This window comes from Pristis pectinata, chromosome 17 (genome assembly GCF_009764475.1).
Source record: "Pristis pectinata isolate sPriPec2 chromosome 17, sPriPec2.1.pri, whole genome shotgun sequence".
In the NCBI taxonomy this organism is placed as follows: domain Eukaryota; kingdom Metazoa; phylum Chordata; class Chondrichthyes; order Rhinopristiformes; family Pristidae; genus Pristis; species Pristis pectinata.
This window is the reverse complement of record NC_067421.1, coordinates 6,258,335-6,283,350: the sequence shown is the minus strand read 5'-3', so window position 1 is coordinate 6,283,350 and position 25,016 is coordinate 6,258,335. Positions and strand designations below refer to the sequence as shown.

Genomic DNA, 25,016 nt, shown 5'->3' with positions numbered 1-25,016 from the left:
GTCACTATGTCCTTGTTTGTGTTTCCCACTTTTTTTTCATTTTGGGATAGTTTGCTACAATTGAGCTGTTATATAACTGCAAGTAATTATAGTTGATTGAACCTAGGAAATTGCAAATGGGTATTCACTGCCTAAAGGGAGTGAGTATGTATATTTCACTGGTTCCCTGTCAGGTATGTATTAGAACTGGGTAGCATTTCGGTGAGTGAATTTTTTGGTAAAGCAGTCACAGTAGATTGCTCTTGGGTCAGCTAGTTGAGGGAAACCATTGCCAGGGATTGGAGGCAAATTACCTGCCTAAGTAGTGGGAAGAAGAAAGTATAGATAGGTTGTACTTTTTAAATAGATATACTTTTTAAACAGATACTGGGTGTTGGCAATAAATGTTGGCCTCATCAATAGTGTCCACTTTCTGCAAATAAATGGAACCATTACTCTTTGTGAATTGAAGCAGTTTAAAGAAAAACTTCCAGACATACAGATTAAGGGTTAGAATGATGTAATCGGTTATTCAAAAGCAAAATACTGCAAATGCTGGAAATCTGAATTAAATTAGTAAATTCTGAAAATACTTAGCAGTTCTGGCAATTCCTGTGAAGTTAATGTTTCAGGTTGATGACTTTTCATCAAAACAAGTTATGATATTAGACTTGGAAGCATGGAGTTGTACAGGACTGAAACAGGCCCTTCAGCTCACCATGTTCACCGCTGGTCATTTTGCCCATCTGTTATTTGCCCACATGAGGTCCACACATTTATATGCCTTGCTTATTTAGTGACTGTTTAAATGCCTCTTATATTAGTGATTATATCTGACTCCACGATCGCATCTGGCAGCAAGTTCCAGATAACAACCACGCTTTGAGTAAAACAAAACTTTTCTCTCCAAGTTCCCTTGAAAAACTCCTTCCTCTCACCTTTAGACTCTCTTGTTTTTGATACCCCCTGCTTTGGGAAAAAGATTATGACCATGTACCTCATCAGTGCCTCTTATAATGTTATGTACCTCCATTAACCCTCAGCCTTCACTTCAGGGAAAGCAAACCCAGCCTATCCAATCTCTTCCCATAACTAAAGTGCTCCAATCCCAGCAACATCCTGGTGTATCTCCTCTGCACTGTAATCAGTGCAACTACAGCCTTCCTGTAGTGTGGTGACCAGAGCTGCAAGTGCGGTTGAATCAGTGTTTTGTAAAGTTGCAACATAAAGTCCAACATTTATATTCTATGCCCCACCTATGAAGGTAAGGATGCCATATGCCTTTTTCACTGCCCTATCTACCAGTGTTGCTACTTTAAGGGAAACTGTGAACTTGAACCCCAAGGCCCCTGTACTCATCAACATTCCTTACTGCCCCTACCATTAACTGTATGTTCTACCACCTACTTGACTTCCCAAAAATGGAACATCTCGCATTTGTTGGGATTAAATTCCATCTGATCTATGTCCTGTCATAACCTTAGACAACCCTTCCTCACTATCCAGAACACCACTGACTTCTGTATGACCCGCAAACTTACTAATCGTACTTCCTACCTTTGCATCCAGGTCGTTAATATATATCACTAACAACAAGGCTCCTAGCACCGATCCCTGTGGTGTGCCACTAGTCACAGACCTGTAATTAGAAAAGCATCCTTCCACCACTACCCTCTGCTTTCTATCACCAAGCCAATTTTTGATCCAGTTAGCCAGCTCACCTTGGATCCCATCTGCCTTAATCTTCTGGACCAGCCGATCATGCAGGATCTTGTCAGGTGGCTTATTAATGTCCATATAGGTAACATCAGCTGCTCTGCCGTCATCAATCATCTCAGTTATCTTCTCAAAGACCTCAATCAAAGCCATGCTGACTATCGCTAATCAGCCCTCCAAATCTACATAAATCCAATCCCTTACAATTTTCTCCATTTTTCTACCACTAATGTAAGGCTCAATTGGCCTGTAGTTACCTGGCTTATCCCTGCTGCCCTTCTAAAATAAAGGAACAACATTAGCTATCCTCCAGTCTCTGGCACATCACCTTTGACTAATAAAATGCAAAAATCTGCATCAGGGCCCCAGCTATCTCCTTCCTTGCTTCCCATAACAACCTGGGATAGACCTCATCTGGCCCTGGGGATATATGATGCATCCATGGCATCTAATGACTCATCCTTCTTAATACTGACTTGCTCCAGATTATCCATATATCCCTGAAATCACTATCTTCCATGTCCTTCTCCCTTGGTGAATACAGATGAGAAGTACTCATTTAGGACCTTGCCCACATCCTCCAGCTCCACACATAGATTATCCCTTTGGTCCCTAAGGGGATCTCTTGCTCCTGATATAGAATGTCTTGGGATTCTCCTTTATCTTACTTGCCAAGGATATTTCGTGGTCCCTCTTGCCCTCTTTAATTTCGTTCCTACATACACTATGTTCCTCAAGAGACTCTCTCAATCCTATACTTACCATATGTTTCCTTTTTGGCTGATCAAACCTTCAATGTCCTCTGTCATCCAAGGTTCCCTTGCCGTCATTACCTTTCACCTCTTTGAGAACATGCTGTCCCTGAATTAATACCATTTCTCTTTTAAAAGACTCCCACTTGTCAGCTGTTGTTTTACCTGCAAGCATTTGCTCCCAATCTACTCTTGCCAGGTCCTCTCATATGCTATTGAAATCAGACCCTCCCAAGACCTTAACGTGAGGACCAACCTTATTTCCATAACTACCTTGAAACTTACAGAATTATGGTCAGTTCCCAAGGTCTCCTACCGATACCTCTATCACCTGTCCAGTTTCATTTCCTACTGCCTGTCTCTAGTAGGACTCTCTACATATTGTCTCAAAAAACTTTCTTGCACTTAACAAATTCTGCCCTATCAAAGCCCCTTACACTAAAATTCCCCACTACTGTAACTCTATAACTCTTACACGTTTCTGTGATTTGCTTACATTATCTTTCTATAATTCCCGCTGACTATTGGGAGGCCGGCCCATAGTATAACCCCAGCAAAGTGATCACCCTTTTCTTATTCTTAAGTTTCACCCATATGGACTCATTGGATGATCCCTTTAGGATCTCCTTTCTAAGTACTGCTGTTATGTTCTCCCTAATCAGAAGTGCGGCTCCCCCTCTTGCATTCCCCTCTGTCACGTTTGAAACTTCTATGCCCTGGAACATAGTCTACAATTATAGAATCCTATTGGACACACCAGAACCATTCAATATCAGGTTGATTTAAGCATGGATGGCAGTGAGTTCATTAGTCAGGAATCCGGCTTCTAATCACCCTGTGGTTAACCCCTGCTGAGAAATGCCTGTGTGGAAATTTGGTGAGGATATTTCCCGTTGCCTCTAGGAGTTAATCAGTAGAGTCAGGCTACAGATCCCTATAGGCTATAAAACTCATTGGGGAAGGAGAAGTCAGTAACAAAAAAAACCTTGGATGATACAATGCAGTTTTGGTGTGATGCTCAGCTATAAGTTGCAGGGGAGTTCCAGGTTCATTCCTGTCTTTACTGTGATGATATAACTAGGACAGCAGAGGGAGCAATGAATTAGGATGTCCACTGAATATGGAGGCTGTGGATCAGCTGGGCTCCTGCTCTTACATAAAAAATGTATGTGGATATTGGCTCAGATAGCAGAGGGAATGAAGTGGGCTGAAGATGGATTGGAAGATCTAAGGTAAGAAGCTCTGCTCAAGATTAGATAGGTCCTGCAGTTTGTGAGATATCTTGTTTGGTTGAGACACAGGCTGAGAATTACCATTCTCAGATTTAAATATACAGTTCACCAAGCATAAATAGTCGTTTGTGGAAGTGATTCATATTTCTACTACTTTCTGTGTGTAGAAATGTTTACTTCACTTCAGAATGTACAGGCTCTAAATGTAAGACAATAATCCTGGTCATTGACTCCCCACCCAGTCTCCACCCTGTTAGTTTCCCATAATATCTTGACCCTCTAACTTCAGCACAATAAACATAAAAAGATCAAATCAGAAGTGATTCTGGCCTTTATTTGTAATATTTAAGCTGAATGATTTTGGCACATTTTAATATTTTTCAGAACAGTCAGTCTGGAAAGCCATCTGTTGGCCTGGTTTTCCTGAAAGTTGGGTGTCATCAACAACATTGACCATGGCAGAAGAGCGTGAGGGCAAACAGCAAAGTCAGAAAAAAGTGAGCCAGATCTATCAGAGCTCAGCGCATTCCCAGTCTCTGCTGGATGGACTGGTTGCACTCCGGAACAGCGCAAGTCTGTTTGATGTTATACTGATCGTAGAGGGCAAGTCCATTGAAGCTCACCGCATACTTCTAGCAGCATCGTGTGACTATTTTAGGTACTACACCAGTCTAGTGTGTGTGGGTATGGATCTCCGTGTGTCTCTAGGTTTTTTTTTCAGGTATGGTTGTGCATTGTGTTATGTGTGTTGTGATGTGGGCATTTACTTTGCTAACTAATTGAATATTGCAGCATAAAAAGCATTTTTATCTATTTGTATATTCTTCCCATTCCTTGGGATACATCAAAGAGCAGATGCCTGTTTTGGGTCTACATGGCTGAAATTATGAGGGAATCCTGATTTTTCTTTCCAGTCTAGTTCTGTTTTGAGCCTGCCATATAGATTAGACAACAGTTGTTCATTTATTCCATAATTGTTTCTGCTTCCTGTCTTGCCAGATTAGTATTTTTTTCAATTACCCAGAACCAATTACATTTAATATGTGCTGATCCATTGTCTTCATTGTGATTCTGATTGCAAATGTCTTCTCATGGATATTTATCCTAATTCAACTCATTCATTCAGAAAACAAACTTTCATTGATGTTGATCTAACTTTCAGTGTAGAATCTTTACTGAAATTCCTTCAGACAGAAGAAAGCTGTCCATCCCATCTTGCTTGGCCTAATCCTGCCTCTTGCCTCTTAGCTTGTTGCTTGAAGTTAATGGCAGTTATGTGATGTCCAAGTATCTTTAAATGTGAATGGGATTCCTTGCAGGTTGTGACCTTAAATCCCTACTACCCTGTATGAAAGCACTTCTGCTATAATATAAACCATTGTTCCCTGGTTAATGACACTGCTTTAAGGGATATAGGTTCTTTCTATTCACCCTCTGATTGCTCCACTTTCCTTGCACCTCCCAAGGTGAATTGGCCACTGTAAATTGCCTCTAGTGTAGGTGAGTGGTAGGAGAATTGGGGGGGGCTGGGGGTGTTACTGGACATGTGAGAGAGATTAGGTTACAGGGAAAGACGTGGGGGAATGGGATCGATGGGGTTGCTCTGAGAGCTGGCATAGACTTGACAGGACGAAATGACGCCTTTGATGTTGTAAGGATGTATGAGAACACTGTTGACCAGATGGCTAATTTTTCAGCTTTCTTTTTGCAAACTTCCTATTCATGGTCCTCACCTTTAAGTCTAAATAAAATCCTCCTCCTTTCCCAATATCCCTTCCCTTCTACGTCTGTCTTCCTACTATATCACACCTTCTCTCGCAAATCCTTACTCACTCACCTTCTACTTCCTAACCCATCCTCACCTTTCTCCATCTCCCTCTACCTCCACCCACACCTCTCACTCCACCCCACGTTTCTCTTTCCCACCCTCCCACCCACCCACCCACCCTCCCTCCCCCTTCCTGCACTCTTTCCCCCCAGTTTTCTCTTTTCCCTACACAGCCACATCCTTCTCCCCACACTTCAATTCCACATTAGTCACTCCTCATCCCATTTCCATCCTTCCCCTCCCTTCCCAAACTTCAATCCTTCCTTCCCTTCTCCTTCCCCCATTTCTCTCACCCACTGCTTTCCCATCACCCCATTTTCTTCTCTCCCTCCCCACTTTCTTCCCCCTCCCCTCCCTTTCTTCCCCCTCCCCTCCCTTTCTTCCCCCTCCCCTCCCTTTCTTCCCCCTCCCCTCCCTTTCTTCCCCCTCCCCTCCCTTTCTTCCCCCTCCCCTCCCTTTCTTCCCCCTCCCCTCCCTTTCTTCCCCCTCCCCTCCCTTTCTTCCCCCTCCCCTCCCTTTCTTCCCCCTCCCCTCCCTTTCTTCCCCCTCCCCTCCCTTTCTTCCCCCTCCCCTCCCTTTCTTCCCCCTCCCCTCCCTTTCTTCCCCCTCCCCTCCCTTTCTTCCCCCTCCCCTCCCTTTCTTCCCCCTCCCCTCCCTTTCTTCCCCCTCCCCTCCCTTTCTTCCCCCTCCCCTCCCTTTCTTCCCCCTCCCCTCCCTTTCTTCCCATCACCCACTTCCTTCCCCACCCTTCCCGTCTCCCTCTCTCTCTCTCTCTATATATATATATATTGCTTGCCTTGCTTAATTTTTCTAGAATTTTCTGCCTTAATTCATCTATGCATTTCTAAATGAAGTTACTATTGACCCTTATATTTTTTTTTCCCAGTAATCTGTCCTTCACACAGGATGGACTGACTGATTTAATTAACTGGTCTAAAACTTTCTCCCAGTTAAACAGTGTTGATGGTTCTGTACCTGTAGCCAGGAATGTTGAAAAAACTATCATCAGAGATTCTGCTATTTCCTCACTTGCTTCTCTTAATAACTTGGAAAACTTTTCACTTGGAAGTGGTGGTTTATATAACTGGAGAGATGTTAACACCTTCATATTTCTTTTTTCACCATGTTTTATCCCAAACAATATTTCACAGTTCTCCTTTTCCTTCTCATACTTGCCTCAGAATTTCTACGTTAACATGCTATCTGCACAGTTCCCAATGGTAGTTGCTTGCTGAAATTTTGGGAGGTAAAGGAAAACCATTCGGGTGGGGGATGGGCTGGGGGCTAGAGGGGAACAGCATGTCTTCAGTGTGTGTAGCTACCACACCAACCCCTCATACCTGTGATTTTCTCCACATATTGATTCCTGTGCACTGTGTACATCTAGAAAATACACAATAGTAATTCACCACTAAATAATGCAACAGTATTCCAACCTTCCTTTTTCCAACTGAGAATTTCTAGCAAGTTAACATGGTGCTTTTTGTGTATGGAACATGCTGGTAGAGGGAATAAGTGTTTAAGTTGGTGAATATAGTTCCAATCAAGCAGCCCACTTTGCCAGATAACATCAAGCTTCCTGAGTTTTGTTGGCGCTGTATTCATGCAGGCACGTATTCCATCACACGCTTGGCCACCTTGGTAGAAGGCGAAGTCTTTGGAGGGTCAGAGGATACAGAGGTCTCTTGTCACAGGATACACAGGCTCCAATTTGCTCTTGTAGCTACACTATGTGATTTCTTCAGTTGAGTTTCTAGTTAATAGTTAGTGGGGCATTCAACAATGTAATACTGCTGAATGTTAAGGAAACGTGGTTAGAGTTCTATATGGAAAATATTCATTGCCTGTCACTGTATGACACAGAAGTTGCTTGAAACTTCCGTCCCATGCCTGAATGGTGTACTTGCTTCATTACCTGAAGAGTTGTGAATAAATTGTGCAATCACCAGCAAACTTCCCCACTTCTGGGGCCTATGAAGGAGGAAGGTCATTGATGAAGCAATAGAAGGTGATTGGGCCTAGGACAGTATCCTGAGGAACTTCTGCAGTAACGTCCTTTGGATAATTACCCCACCCTTCCCCCCCATCATCCATAATTATTTTCCTTTGTGCTTCCAGAAGTGTAGCTTTTCCTTTTATTCCCATTAAGTTTACTTTTACTAGGACCCCTTGATGCCACAGTTTTCCTGTTACCTCCAGACTTGGGTTATTTTTATTTCTGGCATCATCGGCAACATCATCCATCATATAGCTGAGGTTGGAATCGGCTGATGGGATGATGGCTGACTACATTGGATTTGTACTGCTTGTTGGACAGTTTTCCACATTGTCAGGTAGATGTCACTGTGTGCTTGCTCTAGAACAGTTTGGGTAAAAGTCTTGCAAATGCTTGACCACAAATATCAGCACTGTAAGAAGAATGTTTTTGGCCCACAATCTTTGCAATTTCCGTACACTCAGTTGTTTCTTGACGTCACATAGAATGAATCAAAATTGGCTGAAGGTTGACTCCAGTGACAATGAGAACCTCAAGCTGGGGGCCAAGGTGAGTTGGCACTTACGATTTAAGATGATTACAAATGCTTCAGCCTTATTTATTGCCCAGTTGGACTCCAATGTTATTTTTTGATGGAAGTAGTTAGAGCCTTCTCCTCTTTCTCATATCAACCATTTTGTCATTCATGACAAGATGTGGCAAGGCTGAAGAGTTTTGTTGTGGAGTTGCTTAGTCGAGTCCATGTTTAGCATAAATGTAATCCCACATTGTGGGTTTGATAGTTTGGGTCTTCCTTTTCGGGTATGGAGTTGCTGTTCTCTCGATACTGAATCAAGGTCAGTCCTGTGTTTGAAAGTAATCAGAGTGTGAGATATGCAGACCATCAGGTTAGGGATTATGATAGACTATACTGTGGCTGCTGAAGGATAACAGTTTTTCATGGATGGCCAATATGAGCTGCTAGATCTTTGTGGAATCTACTCCATTCATCGCAGTTCTCGTGTCTTACTACACCGAGAGTATCCTTTATGTGAAAACTTTGAAAAGATTTTGTAGCCACTCCTACCAAAAACGCACATGGATGGATTCATGAGCAACAGGTATTGATGAGGGCGAGGTCAGGAATGTTTTTCCCACATGTTGGTTCTGCTGATGATTCTTTCAATCCTGGTTCTGCTGATATATCCATTAGAACAAGGCTAGTTGGATTAGTGGCGGTACAACCAAGACACTCGTAACAATGTTCCTCAGATCAAGTCTATAGTGATGTTGTGACTAAGTTACTCTGAGGTTCAGCATATTGACACTGAAGTTCTAGGTGATGTGACTGATGTTTGTTTGTGCTGTATCTAATATCTTTTGTGCTATGTTTGTAGGATTAGAAACCAGTGCTTTCTAACCTGTGACTGAGATTGTGGATGCTGTGACTGAAGTTCTGAGTGCTCTGATGGCTGGTTTTGATACTGTGATTGCTGTCCTTCTGGGTGAATGAGCTGTGATGCACATGAATGCTCATCTATATTCTGTTTCTTCCTTGGATTATTTGATCCTGATGTAGTTCTCAGACTATCAATTAACTCAAAATTGCTGTGGTTCAGGGCAGAGTGACACATTTATGATAATCACAGTCACTTAAATCATATGTGGGAGTCTTATACTATGGCTTTTTTTAGGAGAATCGTTAGTAAATCTCTGGCCAGTGATTCCAATGAGAGTGAATTCTGATCTGTGTTTTGTTGTTTGCAGGGGGATGTTTGCTGGTGGACTGCGGGAGATGCAGGAGAAGGAGATATTTTTACATGACATATCCTATATGGTCATGTGCAAAATTTTGGACTTTATTTACACTTCTAAGATGGAGCTGAACCTGGACAATGTGCAGGATGTGCTGGTGGCTGCTTGTCAGCTACAGGTAATGGACTAATAATTTTCCCCAAAGGCTTAACTACAAACACTAATCCAGGGAGAAGTCTGCCGACCAGGAATCAAGCACAATTTCATGTGATTACAAGTCCATGGGGTTTAATCTCAGGGGATACATCAATTCTAACACCAGAATTGAGACAAATCAGAACATCCTGTCACCAAATCCACAAGGAGAAGAGTAATTCTCTGGGTTTCAGGACTTGCCGGATCTGCTCATGTCCTTCAAGTGGAAGGGCCTCATTGGCAACCACTGGAGTGAAAGCTATAACCACCTGCATGAAAGCTCACACGATAGTTGTTTCTATCCTTGCACATTCCTAAAATTCACAGCTACCAAGACAGTTTCCTTTAATTTGGCCTTACCCTAGCCTTCAGCTTTCCACGTGCACCATATGTTCATCTAAAACAGGCACACTTACACACATCAGTTTCCATTTAGGGTCATGGCAAAGTTGACCAAGGGCTATCTTTAAAGACATCAGCAGATACTCAACACATTTAAATAATTTGACTTCCTGGTCAACGACTCAAGATCCACATTGGTTGTTGGTGATCAGAGGTGCCTCATCACTCATTGCCTCCAAGCTGTTTCATCGTCTTTTAGAAACTGACCACTCTTTGATAAAGAGATGAATCATCAGAGCAGATAACTTCCTTTGTATCCTCATCTGCTAATAATGATGATCATTGGACTACATGCTTGTCTGATCATAAGATTCCTTTAACTGAATCCATTTTTGGTTATGTAGAACAGCACAGGAACAGGCCCTTCAGCCCAACTAATTAAACTAGTAATTAAACGCCTAACTAAACTAATCCCATCTGCCTTCGTAGTGTCCATATCCCTCCATTCTCTGCACATTCATGTACCTATCTAAGAGCCTCTTAAAAGCCTCCACTATCGTCCCTGGCAGTGCATTCCAGGCACCCACCACTCTCTGTGTAAAACACAAGCTAGCCCCGCATATCTCCTTTGAAGGTACCCCCTCTCACCTTAAATGCATGCTCTCAAGTATTAGACATTTCAACCCTGGGAGAAAGATTATATGTGGCTCTCATAATCTTATAAACTTCTATCAGGTCTCCCCTCAGCCTCCATTGCTCCAGGTAAAAGAACCCATGCCTGTTCAACCTCCCCCCATAGCACATGCCCTTTAATCCAGGCAGCATTCCGGTAAACCTCTTCTGCACCCTCTCCAAAGCCTCTACATCTTTCCTATAATGGGGTGATTAGAATTGAATGCAAGACTCCAGATGCGGCCGAACCAGAGTTTTATAAAGCTGCAACATAACTTCCCGACTCTTGAACTCAGTGCCTCGACCAATAAAGGCAAACATGCCATACACTTTCTTATCCACCCTATCAACCTGTGCAGCACTTTCAGGGAGCTGTGTACTTGGACCCCAAGATCCCTCTGTACATCAAAAGATGGTTGTGTCATATCTGGTGATGCAGCATAATTCCATGAATCAAAATATTTCCCACATTCAGCCATGAAATAGCCTTGATCATAGATGTAGTGCCATTTTATAATGGAGGTTCACATAAAAATTGACCCAGACGTAGTCCTAGTGATGCATTTACAGCTTCATGGTCTGAATGGTACATTTAGCTTTGCAACAGTTTCCACAACAAGGTTGACCCCTTTGGCTGTGGAACATGGCAGTTGTTTAGAAGATAGACTAGCTGGATAGGACTCATTCCAGAACCAGTAGTCAAGATGCAAATCACTTAAGTGGAAAAATGCCAATTCTGAGATAGATTGTAGATAGGAAGGACGGAGTGAGTTGAGAGGAGGAAGGTATAAGGGGGATGTCAGGGGTAAGTTTTTTTTACACAGAGAGTGGTGGGTGCGTGGAACGCTCTGCCGGCAGAGGTTGTGGGGGCAGATACATTAGGGACATTTAAGAGACTCTTAGATAGACACATGAATGATAGGAAAATAGGGGGCTATGTGGGAGGGAAGGGTTAGATAGATCTTAGAGCAGGATAAAGTGTCGGCACAACATTGTGGGCTGAAGGGCCTGTACTGTGCTGTGGTGTTCTATGTTCTATTGTCAGCCATTCTCATTCATGCCAAGATGCTGAGGACTCTTCTTCCCAATCACTGGCATGAGGCTGAATGGTCTTCGAACAAAATATCTGCACCATCTGGGAAAGCAGTTATATAAAAAAGCATACACACTGAAAATTCAAGTCCAATTCCAAATAATCAGGTATGAACTCGAAGGAAAAAAATCTGAGAATCATAATTCTAGAAACATAGTCAAGGTGCATAAAATATTAAATGGTATGAATACAATAAACCTTCGAATTAAACTAGATAAATTAAACCAGTCAATGTAAGTTAAAGAGTGGCACTGATATATGTTTAGAATGATCTGCCATTTAGAGCAGGGGAAGAACAAACTCTAAAAATACTCATCTTGAAGCTGAATGTCTGAAGTAAGAGTTGGAGTAATAGTGGGGTATGGTTTCAGTGAGAACAAAACAAGGTTATCAAACAAAATTTGACACTGAGTTACATGAAGGATGTACTAAGCCAGCCTGAAGAAAGAAGTGGATTGTAGGGAAGTTCTTAAAGAAGGAAAGGGTGAGAGAAGGGCAGAGACCTTTAGGTAGCGAATTCCAGATCTTAGGGCTTTGGTAGCCACGTCTTCAGCTGCTAAAGGCAGAATTGTTAAATTTGGGAATCATCAGGATGTCAGAATTGGTGGAGCATAGACATTTTTTGAGAGTTCTAATTGTGTAAGAGTTGGGAGGGATGAGGCTATGGAGTGATTTGAAAATGATGAGAATTTTAAGATTGTAGCAGAACCCAGCTAGATACCGATATATATCAGGGAGGATAGGGGTGATTGTGAGTGGGATGGAGTGAGTTGAGATTCAGGCAATAAACTTTTGGAGGAACTCAAGTTCACATGTGGTAGAACATAGGAAGCCAGACAGGAATGCACTTGCATAGTCATAAAGGCATGGAGGAAAAAATTCTACACAGATGAGCCGGAGCAAGCCTGGGGTTTGTTATGTTACAGGAGTGCAAACTGGTAGTGTTGGTAATGTCACGGATATGTGGAGTGAAGTTCTTCCTGTTGTCAGGTTTGATACCAAAGTGGCAAAGAGTCTGGCTCAGGCTTAGACTGCAGACAGGATGACAAAGAAAGTCAGTGGCTAAGACACATAATTGGGGAAGTAGACCAGTATTCTAATGATCTTACCAATATTCAGACAAAAGAGTCTTGAATCTGGAACCAAACAACAGAATGTTGGAAGAATTCAGCTGGTCAAACAGCATCTGTGGAAGCAAAATGTCTAAGTTGACATTTTGGGCAGAGATCCTGTATCAGATTAATGTCTTGACTTGCAATGCTGACTTGCACGTTTTGCCTCCACAGATGCTGCCTGACCTGCTGAATTCTTACAGCATTCTGTTTTTCTTCTTCCCAGTATTCAATTGGAGGAAATTTTTGCTCATCCACTACTGGATATTTGATGAACAGTCTGAAAATTTATAGGCAGCAGAGGAGATGATGATCATGGTGCATTAAAGCACCAGAGAGATGGGTTTAATTGTGCGGGTTAAAGTACTAGAAATTTGGGCTTCAGTGAATGACATTGCTTCATTGGAGAGTTGGGATACAGGAGGAATAGATTTTGAGAGAGAGTTAAGATACTGAAAGGTCAGGGAGGGGGGCTTTGTTGGGAGCATGGGAGTGCTGGAGGAATTAAGTTGAGTGGGAGGGTTTGAAGAACGACCTTGGATGAGAGAGTTAGCTACAGGAGAGAGGTACTTTGATAGAGAACTTTGGGTACTGGAGAAATGGGCATGAAAAAGAGAGTTAAGCTTTCAAAGCATACAAGGACCAAATGTCCTCAGACTTGTAATCTTTTTATCAAAATTCCTATCTAATCAGCTGGCAGCAGGTTTAATTGAAGAACTGATTTTTGTTTGCACTTCTGCAATATACATTTCCAGTCACCAGGTGGCACAGAGCCACTTTGTGAATGCAGCAGTCCCTTTAAAAAGTAATTCCACTTTACTGATAATAGTCTTTTAATACTAGATGACTTGAACTCCTTAGTGTAAGAATTATTAGGAATAGGTTATAGCTATCTGCCTTTGAGAATATATGTCGTTGTCATCGTTGATCTATTTATGGGCTCTCAAGTGGCTTATGAGCCCAATCTTGGCTCTGAAAGTTCTTCCGCATTCAGGACAGGTAGTTCCAGGTGGCAGATTGGGCTTTGGTTTTGGCTGCCTGTCTCTTTCATTTTCTTCTCTTCTAATTCTGCACATCTGTTGGCTTCGAAAGTTGCTGTTCCTTCTCGGATGATGGTTTGCCAGAGTTTCCTGTCCTTGGCAGTGGTTTCCCAATTGTTGATGTCGATGTTACATTTCTTCATGTTGGCTTTTAAGACATCTTTGAATCTCTTCTGTTGTCCGCCTCTTTTATGTTTGCCTACTTTAAGCTGGGAATAGAAGATTTGTTTTGGCAGATGTTCGTCTTTCATCCGAACAACATGACCGCTCCATCTTAGTTGGTTCTTGATAACGTAGGCTTCAAGGCTTGTTGTTTTTGCTTCATTTAGCACGCTGACGTTGGTTCTTCTATCTTCCCAGCTGATATTTAAGATGTTTCGAAGACAGCATTGATGGAATTTTTCAAGTGCCTTCAGATGTCGTCGGTATGTTGTCCAGGTTTCTGATGCATACAGGAGCGTTGGGATCACCACTGCTTTGTACACTAGCATTTTAGTGTCTGTTCGGATGTCACGATCATGAAAGACTCTCGTTCAGAGACGTCCAAAAGCTATTCCAGCACACTTAAGACGATGTTGAATCTCGTCATTAAAGTCGACATTGGAGGAGAGGTGGATATGGAAGATATGGAAAGTGGTCCAAGATATGGAAAGTGGTCCACATTTTCCAGGGTTGTTTCGCCAAGTTGAATTGATGGTTCTATCCAATTTGTCTCAGTTCATGACGGTTGGTAGATGATCTGAGTCTTCTTGGAATTGATGTTAAGTCCTAGTTTCGTGTACGCACAATTGAAGGCAGTCAGAATCTGTTGTAGGTGGTTTTCTGAGAGAGCGACAACACCGTTGTCATCTGCGTATTGGAACTCGATGAGGGAACGTGGATGTCTTGCTTTTGAACTTAAGACGGACAAGATTGAAAAGTCTGCCATCTGTTCTGTAGACAATTTCGATCCCTGGGGATAGATCGTCCTTGATGATGTGGATGATTGTCGCAATGAAGATGGTGAACAAAGTTGGGGCAATCACGCATCCCTGTTATACTCCTGATTTGACTTGAAAAGGCTCACAGTTACTGTTGCTGACCATGACTGTGGCAAGCCTACCATCGTGGAGGAGTCTCAGGATTTGAATGTACTTCTCAGGGCATCCACAGGTGGATAGGACATCCCATAGGAGTTGCCTTGATACCGAGTCAAAGGCTTTGGTGAGGTTGACGAATGTCATGTACAAAGGCTGAAGTTGTTCACGACATTTTTCTTGCAGTTGTCGCATTGTGAAGATCATGTCGATTGCTCATTGTGATGGTCTAAAACCGGCTTGTGTCTCCGGAAGGATCTTCTCGGCTAAAGGCTTGAGCCGGTTGTTCATGATGCGGTTGAGGATCTTTCCTGCTGTTGCTAACAGGGAAATTCCACGATAGTTTCCGCATTTGGATCGATCACCTTTCCTTTTGTAGATGGTAATGATTGCTGAGTCTCTAAAGTCTGCTGGTACGTCTTCATTTATCCAGATCTTGATGAGAAGTTGATGCAGTTGGTAATGAAGCAGGTCACCTCCAATTTTGTAGACCTTGGCTGGTATTCCATGGAGTCCAGCGGCCTTGTTGTTTTTCAAGGTTTCCTTGACTTCTTCAAGTGTTGGTATTTTGCTTAGAAAGTCATCAATGGGCTGTTTTGGAACGTTATTAATCATATTCCTGTCAAATGAGATGGTTTGATTTAGAAGATCTTCAAAGCACGGTAGTGTAACGGTTAGCGCAACGCTATTACAGCGCCAGTGATCGGGGTTCGATTCCCGTCGCTGTCTGTAAGGAGTTTGTACGTTCTCCCGTGTCTGCGTGGATTTCCTCTGGGTGCTCCGGTTTCCTCCCACATTCTAAAAGACATACGGGTAGGTCAATTTGGGTTTAAAATGGGCGGCGCAGACTCGTTGGGCCGGAAGGGCCTGTTACCACACTGTAAATAAAATTTAAATTTAAAAAAGTGCTCCCTCCATCTAGAATTGATGTCAACGTTGCTGTTCAGGATGGTTGAACCATCTTTGCTTTTGAGAGGGGCTTGACTATGAATGGATGGGCCAAAAATAGCCTTCGTTGCATTAAAAGAGCCTCGAGTGTCATTGGCGTCTGCTAGTTGTTGGATTTCCTGAGCTTTCTTCCTCCACCATTGATTTTTCAGGTTTCGGGTGCTCTTCTGGACTGCAGCCTTGCATTCCTGATAGCGTTTCCTTTTAATAGCCGATTGTTGGTCATTTTGTAAAGTGATGAAAGCTTTTCTCTTTTCATCGATGAGTTGTTGGAGTAGTTTTGTCGTTATCATCGAACCAATCTTGATGTTTTTTTGTCTTGAACCCAATTGTTTCTTTGCAGGAGGTGATGATAGTGTTCTTCAATTGATTCCAGTGTTCTTCTACAGATGGTGAGATTTGTTGAGGCAGCTGTTCTTGAAGATTTTGTTGGAACTTCTGTACATATGTATCTTGCGTGCATTTAATTGAAACCGTGTATCATTACATATAGATAAAATTAAAGAGCTTTCTCTTTGTGCAATGTTAGAGTCATATAGCCCAGAAACAGCCCCTTTGGCCCACTAAGTCCGAGCCAGTCATTATATGTTATCGGCAGCTGAGCAGGCAGAATCTTAACTAGAGTTATCCTGTGGTCAAAGATTGTGCAGCGCAAGAATGAACTTGGGCTTGATCCTAAATTTACAGACTTCCAAATTCATGCCCATCTTTCTTGGAACTTCTCGTTTGATTTGGTCCTTCAATCAGTTTTTACCCTTGCCACGACCTGATGCAGATATATAAAACTATGAGAGTCATAGGTAGGTAGATAGGTAGAGACTCTTCCCCAGGGTGGAAATGCCAGATACTAGCGGTCAAAGGTTTAAGGTGAGAGGGGAACTTTTAAAGGAGATTTACAAGGGAAGTATTTTATACAGAGATTAGTAGGTGCCTGGAACGCGCTGCCAAGTTGGGTGGTGGAAGCAGATAGGATAGCAACGTTTAGGAGGCATTTAGACAAATACATGAACAGGCAGGGAATTGAGGGATACAGACTATGTGCAGGCAGATGTATAGTTTAAATCGGCATCATGGTCAGCATAGACATTGTGGGCCAAAGGGCCTCTTCCTGTGCTGTACTGTTCTATGCTCAAGTTTCCTTGAACAATCAACTTCCAGCTTTGGTCACCCTGTAGCCACATTTCCATAAAGTTATCTACCTTGTACCCATTTACTCTCTCTTGCAGTATTGATTCATCTGTCTTGTTCTGAATGCTGCATGCATTTAGATATAGAGTAAAAAGCTGATGGCACACTCAGGATTTTGGTGGTGCCGGACAGGCAGATTTCCCAGATTATCAGATATTACCCCTATTAATACACCAACACACTTTTAATTCACTTTTTTATAGATGTTACACAGTAGTATAATAAATTTTCCAGTGAACCCAGTGAGTTTAAGGAGAGCATGGGAAACAAGGCCCTAGTGAGTTTGAAAGGAACTTGGGAATGGGGCCCTGGTGAGTTTAAAGCCTGAGAAACAGACCCAGGTGAGCTAAATGCCAAACCATTGGAAGTTTCAAAAATAGGAGAGCAGATTATTGGAGTTCTCCTGTCAATTTTGCCATTTTAACATTTCTCTGTACTTTTAATCTGTTTGTTGCTTGTTTTTATTTCTGTTGCCTGTGTTTATTTCACTTACTACTTCTGTAACTTTCACTTCCTGCCTGATATTGCTCCTTCCTGAATTCCCCTTGAGGTTAGTGTGCTCTTGACAAGCCAGTGTAAAACTTCTCCAATAGCCACAGCAAACCATCCCCCATGAGGATATTGGTGCTGGTCCTGCTGAGTTGTTACTCATCTGATTTGTTCAGGTTCCATCTGCGCCAGAAAGATCCTCAACGCCTTTCCTCTTGCACCACCTCTGCAGCCATGCATTCGTTTACTATCTTCCCATATTGCTGTATTTATTAGCACGTGGCACTGGGAGTAATCCTGAGTTAACTACCCTTAAAATCTCTTTCCTGGCTCCTTCAAATCTGCTCGGAGGACCTCAATCCCTTTTTTTCTCCCTTTTGTCTCCCAGTGTGGACCACTACTTCTTCTTCAACCTCCCCTTCCAGGATGCTGTGCAGCTGTTCAGTGACATCCCTGCCACTAACACCAGAGAGCCAACATACCATCCTAGAGTTACGTCCCTGGTTAGAGAAACACCTGTCTATTTCCCCAGTTATTGAATTCCCTATCACTATTGCTCTATCTGCCTGCTCTTCCTAGTCTGCTTGGCAGTCCCCATTCCTTTCACGCCTCTTTTTGCCCCTCTGAATTTCCTTCTTTAATTTCTTTCCTACATCCTCTGTATTTCTGAAAAGGCTCATTTGATTGTAGTTGCCAATATTTGTCATATGCTTCCTTTTTTTTCCCTGATCAAAACTTCAATAACCTTTGTCATACAAGGTTCTCTAATCTTCCATCTTTGCTTTTCACTAATCAATTTAAAATAAACTCATTCCCTTATTCACCAAAGCCTGCACTCTGTCGACTGTGCACTCTGTCGACTGTGCACTCCAAAGGTGCTTGTGTTGGAACCACAATATGCTTTCAGAGCAACACAAAATGCTGGAGGAACTCAGTGGGTCAGGCAGTATCTGTGGAGGGAAATGGACAATCAATATTTCGGATTGAGACCCTTCGTCTGGACTGGCCTCTCTTTTGGTGACATTCATTCATTCTAGTCACGTGTCACTTGCATCTGTCCATGCTACTTATGTTCTGTGGCTCTAGAGCTAACAGTTGTGCACGGTTGTGACACTTGGTGCTAAACTTTTGTTTGATTGTGCATCTTAGGAATATTTTATAAAGAAGGAAAGACTGCATTTCTTGGTACTGTATCAGATCACATCAAAGTGGATTGCAGACAATTACATATAGTCATTTAGATAATAAAAAACTTAACATGTAGTATCAATTTATGTGAGGCAGGATCCTTTAAACATCAGTGTGATAATGACTGAATAATCATCCATGTTTGTAATCTCACTTGAGGATTAAATATTGGCCTGAACTCCAGGATAACTCTCCTGCCCTCGTTGAAATAGTCCCTTTGAATCCAGTACGTCCATCTGGAAGGGCAGGTGGGGTCTCAGTTTGAAGTCTCATCTGAAACATGGCAAACCTCTGCAGCTCAAGGCTCTGGAGGGGGCTTGAACCCAGAGTATAGGTACAACTCACCAGCAATGGTGGACACTTTGCTATGTTAAAGATCCTATATAAAATTTGTTGTTTGTCATAAGTAGATGCATGGGTGAAATCAATGAAATAGGCATTGTGATGTCATTGAACTAAATTTTAGGATCCATTTGTTGTCATTTGAATTAAATCTTAGTTCAGGAACAAATATTTTAGATAGCAGATGGGTGGATTAGCAAGTTTGTGGATGACATCAAGATTGGTGGAGCTGTGGACAGTGTAAAGGACTATCAAAGAATACAGCAGGGTATAGATCAGTTACAGATATGGACAGAGAAGTGGCAGATGGAATTTAATTCAGGCAAATGTGAGGTGTTACACTTTGGGAGGTCGAGGAGAAAGTATACAGTGAAAGGAGAAAGTATACAGTTAATCAAAGGCCCCTCAATAGCGTTGAGGTACAGAGGGATCTTGGTGTCCAAAATCATAGTTCACTGAAAGTGGCTACACAAGTGGATGTGGTGGTGAAGAAGGCATATGGCATGTTTGCCTTCATTGGTAAGTCGTGTTGCAGCTATATAAAATTTTAGTCAGACTGCACTTGGAGTATTGCGTGCAGTTCTGGTCACCCCATTATAGGAAGGATGTGGAGACTGTGGAAAGGATGCAGAAGAGGCTTACCAGGATGCTGCCTGGATTAGAGGGTATGAGCTATAAGGAGAGGTTGAGCGAACTTGGCTTGTTCTCCTTAGAGCACGGAGGCTGAGGGGAGACATGATTAGGGAGGCACAGTCGTGTAGCGGTTAGCGCAATGCTATTATAGCGCCAGCGATCGGGGTTCGATTCCCATTGCTGTTGTAAGGAATTTGTACGTTCTCCCGTGTCTGCGTGGGTTTCCTCCGGGTGCTCCGGTTTCCTCCCACATTGCAAAGATGTACGGGTAGGTTAATTTGGGGTTTAAAATGGGCGGCGTGGACTCGTTGGGCCGGAAGGGCCTGTTACCACGCTGTAAGTAAAATTTTAAACACCCTCCCTCTCTGACTGAGGCCAACATATTTTGTCTGATAGCGCTTCTTTGAAGCACCTTACTGACTTTTTAACCACATACAGCTTGTTATTTCAATACACTTATTTCTTTTCTACAAATTAAAACAGGGAACCTTCTTTGCACTTTGCACTTAATAGAAACCTGGAGCATTCCCCCTCAATAATAAATGCTCTATCAATTCAAAGTTCAAGAGATTAATAGATTATTGCTGTATAAGGATGTTGAATGGCTTAGAAGCAAGGTAACTAAATGAAGTTGAAGTACAGACCAGCCATGATTTAACTGAACAGCAAAAAACTGCAGATGTCGTTTTAGTTGAATAGCTGAGCAGTCTTGAAGAGCTAAATAGCCATCATGTTCCTAAATCACCTGACTGTGTTAGTTTGCAGTCCAAAAGTGCTATGCTCTTTGGATTCTGTAACCCAGTCGTCATCTAGGACCAAGGCAGCTCTTGTTAACTGTTCAGACTGGGAGTGCAGGGACTTGCAACAGTCATGCATGTCACTTTGGAACAAGCACTGACAAATCTAGATAATGTAACCATTAAGAAACCAATTTACTTCAAGTCATTGTTTAAACCAGGAAGATGTTTAGAAAAACTAATGTGAACTAGATTTTCTTCGTCATTCTCTCACTTTTCATTTTTTACCTCATGTATCTGGAGGCACTGACTCCTGCAGAAGGGGTGTCAGCCCTCAGAATCTTGTCCTTTCTCTTGTGAGAGAAACACATTGGATAAGCTGCTTAACCAAATGAGCCTTCTCCTGCTCTCATTCAATGCAATTCCCAACAGTGACCTGGGATCAGGATATGGTGGGGTAAATAATTGGAAGAGCAGTTCAGAAACCTGGAGACATCTGGTGAGATGAGTTCATTCTCCCACCATGGCATTTGGCAAGTTCAAATTCAGCTAATTAGATAATCTGGAACAAAAAGCTAATATCCGCAGCAGTGACCATGAAATGACCAGACTTTCATTCACTAACATCCTATGAGTAGAAAATCTGTTGACCTTGCTCAGTGTAGCCTGTGACTTCAGACCCTTAGCGGACTGGGTTTACACCACAGTTCATGGATAGTTGGGGACAATGCTGCCCACATCCATTGAATGAATTTCCAGAGTGCACACTGAGCTGTGTGACCTCAGAAAAGTGCAGTTATTCTTGAGGTAATCCTTTGTTTTTCTAAACATGTTACAAATTTCCCTGCTGTTAAATAATACCTTTGACTGGTCAGTTTATGGCATTACAGTTTTGTATATTTCTGTGGATTTTGTGTCAAATTAAATTCCTATATCTATTCAGAGTCAAAAAAGTAACCCCAGGCCCTGTAGTGAATGCTGAGCAATATGTTGGAAATGGCTTAGTTTTAGTCTACATTTACGTTGCTAATTTGACCGTTGGCAAAACAGAGAGAAATCTGCTTATGCGGCAACTTTCAAGGCTAAAGGACAGCCCAGAGTGCCTTTGAAGTGCAGTTATTGTTGATTTGGTCTCACTCTAGCTCTTGTTCAACACAGCCCTATTCAGGTGAATATCTAATTCCCATGGATAGAAATGTGCATGTTCACAGTCATGGTTGGGGTGTATGAGAGACAGTGGATGTTTCAGAAAGCAGTGCACTGCTCTGGCTACTCAAATGGTACGTCCCAGTGAGGAAAGGTGAGGGGAGGTGCTGATAAGCTGATTCTAACCCCTGCCGATCACCATAAACCACAAACTCTTAATCTGACCTTGCTTGAAGAAGTGAGATCAAGAGTGATCATTCGGTGCAAGCATTCGTGATCACAAGCTCACGTTCCAGTTCTCCCCAGCGTATGACTATACTTGTTCCAGGAGGATTATGGTAGCCCAATTTTACTTTGCCTTCGAAAGGCACAGCAGTGGCACAGCTAGTAGAACTGCTGTCTCATCTGGGTTCAATCCTGACCTTGGGTGCTGTCTACATGCTGCTCCCACATCCCAAAGATGTGTGGGTTGGTAGGATAATTGACCACTGTAAATTGCCCCTAGTGTGGAGGTGGGTGGTAGGATCTGAGGGCTGGTGGGGGTGGAGAGAATTGATGGGAATGTGAGGAGAATGTAAAATGGGATTGGTGCAGAATGAGTGTAAATGAGTGCTGGATTGTCGGTGCAGACTTGGTGGGCTGTTTATGTGCTGTCTGACTCATGGCTATTGCCTGATTGAGAAGCATCTCCCTCGGCAGGAGTCTGTGCGTGATTCTGAATGCTCAGAGTTTCTGTTTACTTGCTCCAGATCCCAGAGGTAATCGATTTCTGCTGTGACTTCCTCATTTCCTGGATCGATGACGATAACATTCTTGAGCTGTACAGACTGGCTGAGCACTACAGTCTAGCCCAGCTGAGTGAGAGAATCGACTTGTACATCCTGGAAAACTTCCTGAGTTTCAGCAAGACAGAGACCTACCGCCGATTGCCCCTGGCCAAGGTGCAGAGCCTGCTGAGCAGCGACAAGCTGCATGCAAACTCCGAGAATGATGTGTATGAAGCTGCCTTGCTTTACCACTACACCCAGGAGGAGATTGAGAGAGACCAGGTCTCCTTGCATGACCCACCAAAGCTGCTGGAGATGGTCCGCTTTGCACTGATTGAGCAGCAGACATTTCAGAAACTATACAATCGCCTGAGCCCTTGTCCTCTTAAGGAGGTCCTAGCAGATGCCTTGGCCTACCACCAGAATGAGATTCTCCAGCCTGTGCTGCAGACCCCACAGACACAGTTGAGGTCAGAATTCCAATGCGTGGTGGGATTTGGAGGGATGTACTCGTCCCAGGATGAAGACTTGAGTGATGAGGTCAAGTTTCTGAACCCACTGAGCCAGGAATGGCGAACTTTAACCCAGGCGCAGATGCCAAAGATGTCAAACCAGGGCATTGCTGTTTTAAATAACTTTGCTTATCTTGTGGGTGGGGACAACAACACAGCAGGGTACAGAGCAGAGGTGAGCTGCTGGAGGTATGGCACCATTTCTTTCTCTATTCTGCACGAGAGAATACGGTTTAGTGAAGAATAATTTGCATATTCTAACACTGTAATAATGCACTAGTTGTTGCAAGGATGTTCATGCTCTTGCCTCTCCATTCCTCCTCCTTTTCCTCCAACTTCTTGTGAAGATGTCAGTGGTTTCAGCATTCAATACATTACCCAAGTGTTCTTGTGAGAGTCCTTGAGTGGGAAACATCACACCTCAGGCCTGTTGTCTTTCCATTTGACTTCCAATATTCATAGAATAAGTAGTGGGGTAAAAGCAGGGGCAGGACCCAGGCTGTGATAAACATCCATTTTTGTTCTAAGAGCTGGAGATTCAAAAGTAGGCACTCTGTGGATAGCTGTAAACTCATTTTGGAATGGCTATTAAACCAAAAGGCTTCTAGAGGCATTCCAAATGTGTTCTCCAGTATAGGATTAACCAAGCTTCAGCAGCTGCTGAGGGAACTGAGGTTAAGTCCAAAATTGGCTGTTTCCCCCTTGTTATTTTCTTAAATGTTTCCTTGTAGAGAAGGAGGTCAGAAGATCTTCAATTCTGTCAGTGCTGCACAAGGAGAAAGTGTGGAGTACAGTGATCCTGCTCCTGATCTCCCGGTGTGGCTGTGTTACAGGGTGTGGAGTACAGTGATCCTGCTCCTGATCTCCTGGTGTGGCTGTATCACAGGGTGTGGAGTACAGTGATTCTGCTCCTGATCTCCCGGTGTGGCTGTGTTACAGGGTGTGGAGTACAGTGATCCTGCTCCTGATCTCCTGGTGTGGCTGTATCACAGGGTGTGGAGTACAGTGATTCTGCTCCTGATCTCCCGGTGTGGCTGTGTTACAGGGTGTGGAGTACAGTGATCCTGCTCCCAGTCCTGCTGTATTACAGGGTGTGGAGTACAGTGATCCTGCTCCTAGTCCTGCTGTATTACAGTGCATGGAGTCATGTGAACCTGCTCCCAGATCTTGCAGTCTCCAATATTACAGGGGTGGAGTACAATGAAGTTGCTCTGCTAGTCTTGCTGTGTTTACCCATGTGGAGTACAGTGTCTTTGCTGCCAGCTCTTCCAGTTCTGCTATACCAGAATTTGCATGCAGTGGTCCTTTTCACAGTTCCGTCAGTTGTGGTGTTTGGCAGGGTGTGGTAAGTATCAGTAAGAATGATCTGCTATGTATCTTGTTGATAAACATTGTGTCTTCATACTCTAACAGGATTTCATCAGGGAGTTATATCAGGTTTTAAAAGAGTGGTTTGGCATTTTTCAGAATATGAGTCTGAGTGTAGTGCTGTAATAAATAAGTTTCTGGTTAGTAAGGTGATGATATACTGTTAACTATCTCCATTAACTCATTTGCTTTGTTTTTATTATTCCTGAATCGACATGGCTTCATCTCTTGTTTAAATACTCTTCAATTTAAATTCTTGGTTTCAACCTTGAACAAGCTACATTTGAATGCCCCTGATGTTTACCTTGGAGCATTTAAAGTGCTGTGGCTTTCCTGTTGTTGAATCAGATGTGTTGTGAGCTGAGTACTGCAGTAAAACTTCACAGCAGTGTGACCTTGGTTGGCTTGATTCTTGTTTTAAGGTATGATCCCCGGCACAACAGGTGGATTAGAATCCAGTCGCTGCAACAGCCACACGCTGACCATTGTGTGTGTGTAGTGGGCGAGTATCTATATGCCATTGGAGGCCGAGACTATCACCAGGAATTAAATGTGGTGGAGCGCTATGACCCCCGGTTAAATTCTTGGGAATATGTGGCACCGCTGAAAAAAGAGGTACGTACAGATTCATACTGTCAAAAATGTGTAGCTTCAAACAGGTGTATTATTCTCATTTTGTTGTTGTGATCTGTGGATAGTAGGGCAGAATGTATTCCTCATGGTCATTCAGCAGTGGAGTTTCTAGCCAGTGTGGTAGGGGATTTGCAGGAGCTATTCAGGTGTAACTTTGAGATATTATAAATGGAACATTGCCTCATTCTGAGTGAGGACCAGGGCTGTTATCTTTCAGGAAACAGAAAATTTAAAGAATCTTTATTTTCAAACTACTTTGTTCTGTTGTCCTGTGAAAATACTCCTCTTTATAGCACGT

At 42.9% G+C, this 25,016-nt stretch overlaps 1 protein-coding gene across 3 annotated transcripts in view; it reads left to right on the top strand.

Moving 5' to 3' along the window:
- Nucleotides 1-25,016, top strand: part of klhl22 (kelch-like family member 22) — a 58,994-nt gene that overhangs the window by 18,240 nt on the left and 15,738 nt on the right. For 2 of the 3 annotated variants that reach the window (XM_052032056.1, XM_052032057.1), the window contains exons 2-5: nt 4,064-4,337; nt 9,250-9,415; nt 22,188-22,906; nt 24,508-24,700. In XM_052032056.1, coding sequence (XP_051888016.1) covers nt 4,135-4,337; nt 9,250-9,415; nt 22,188-22,906; nt 24,508-24,700 — 1,281 coding nt within the window. In that variant the 5' untranslated portion in view covers nt 4,064-4,134. The remainder of the gene's footprint in view (nt 1-4,063; nt 4,338-9,249; nt 9,416-22,187; nt 22,907-24,507; nt 24,701-25,016) is intronic. The other variant, XM_052032058.1, reaches the window with a different exon arrangement.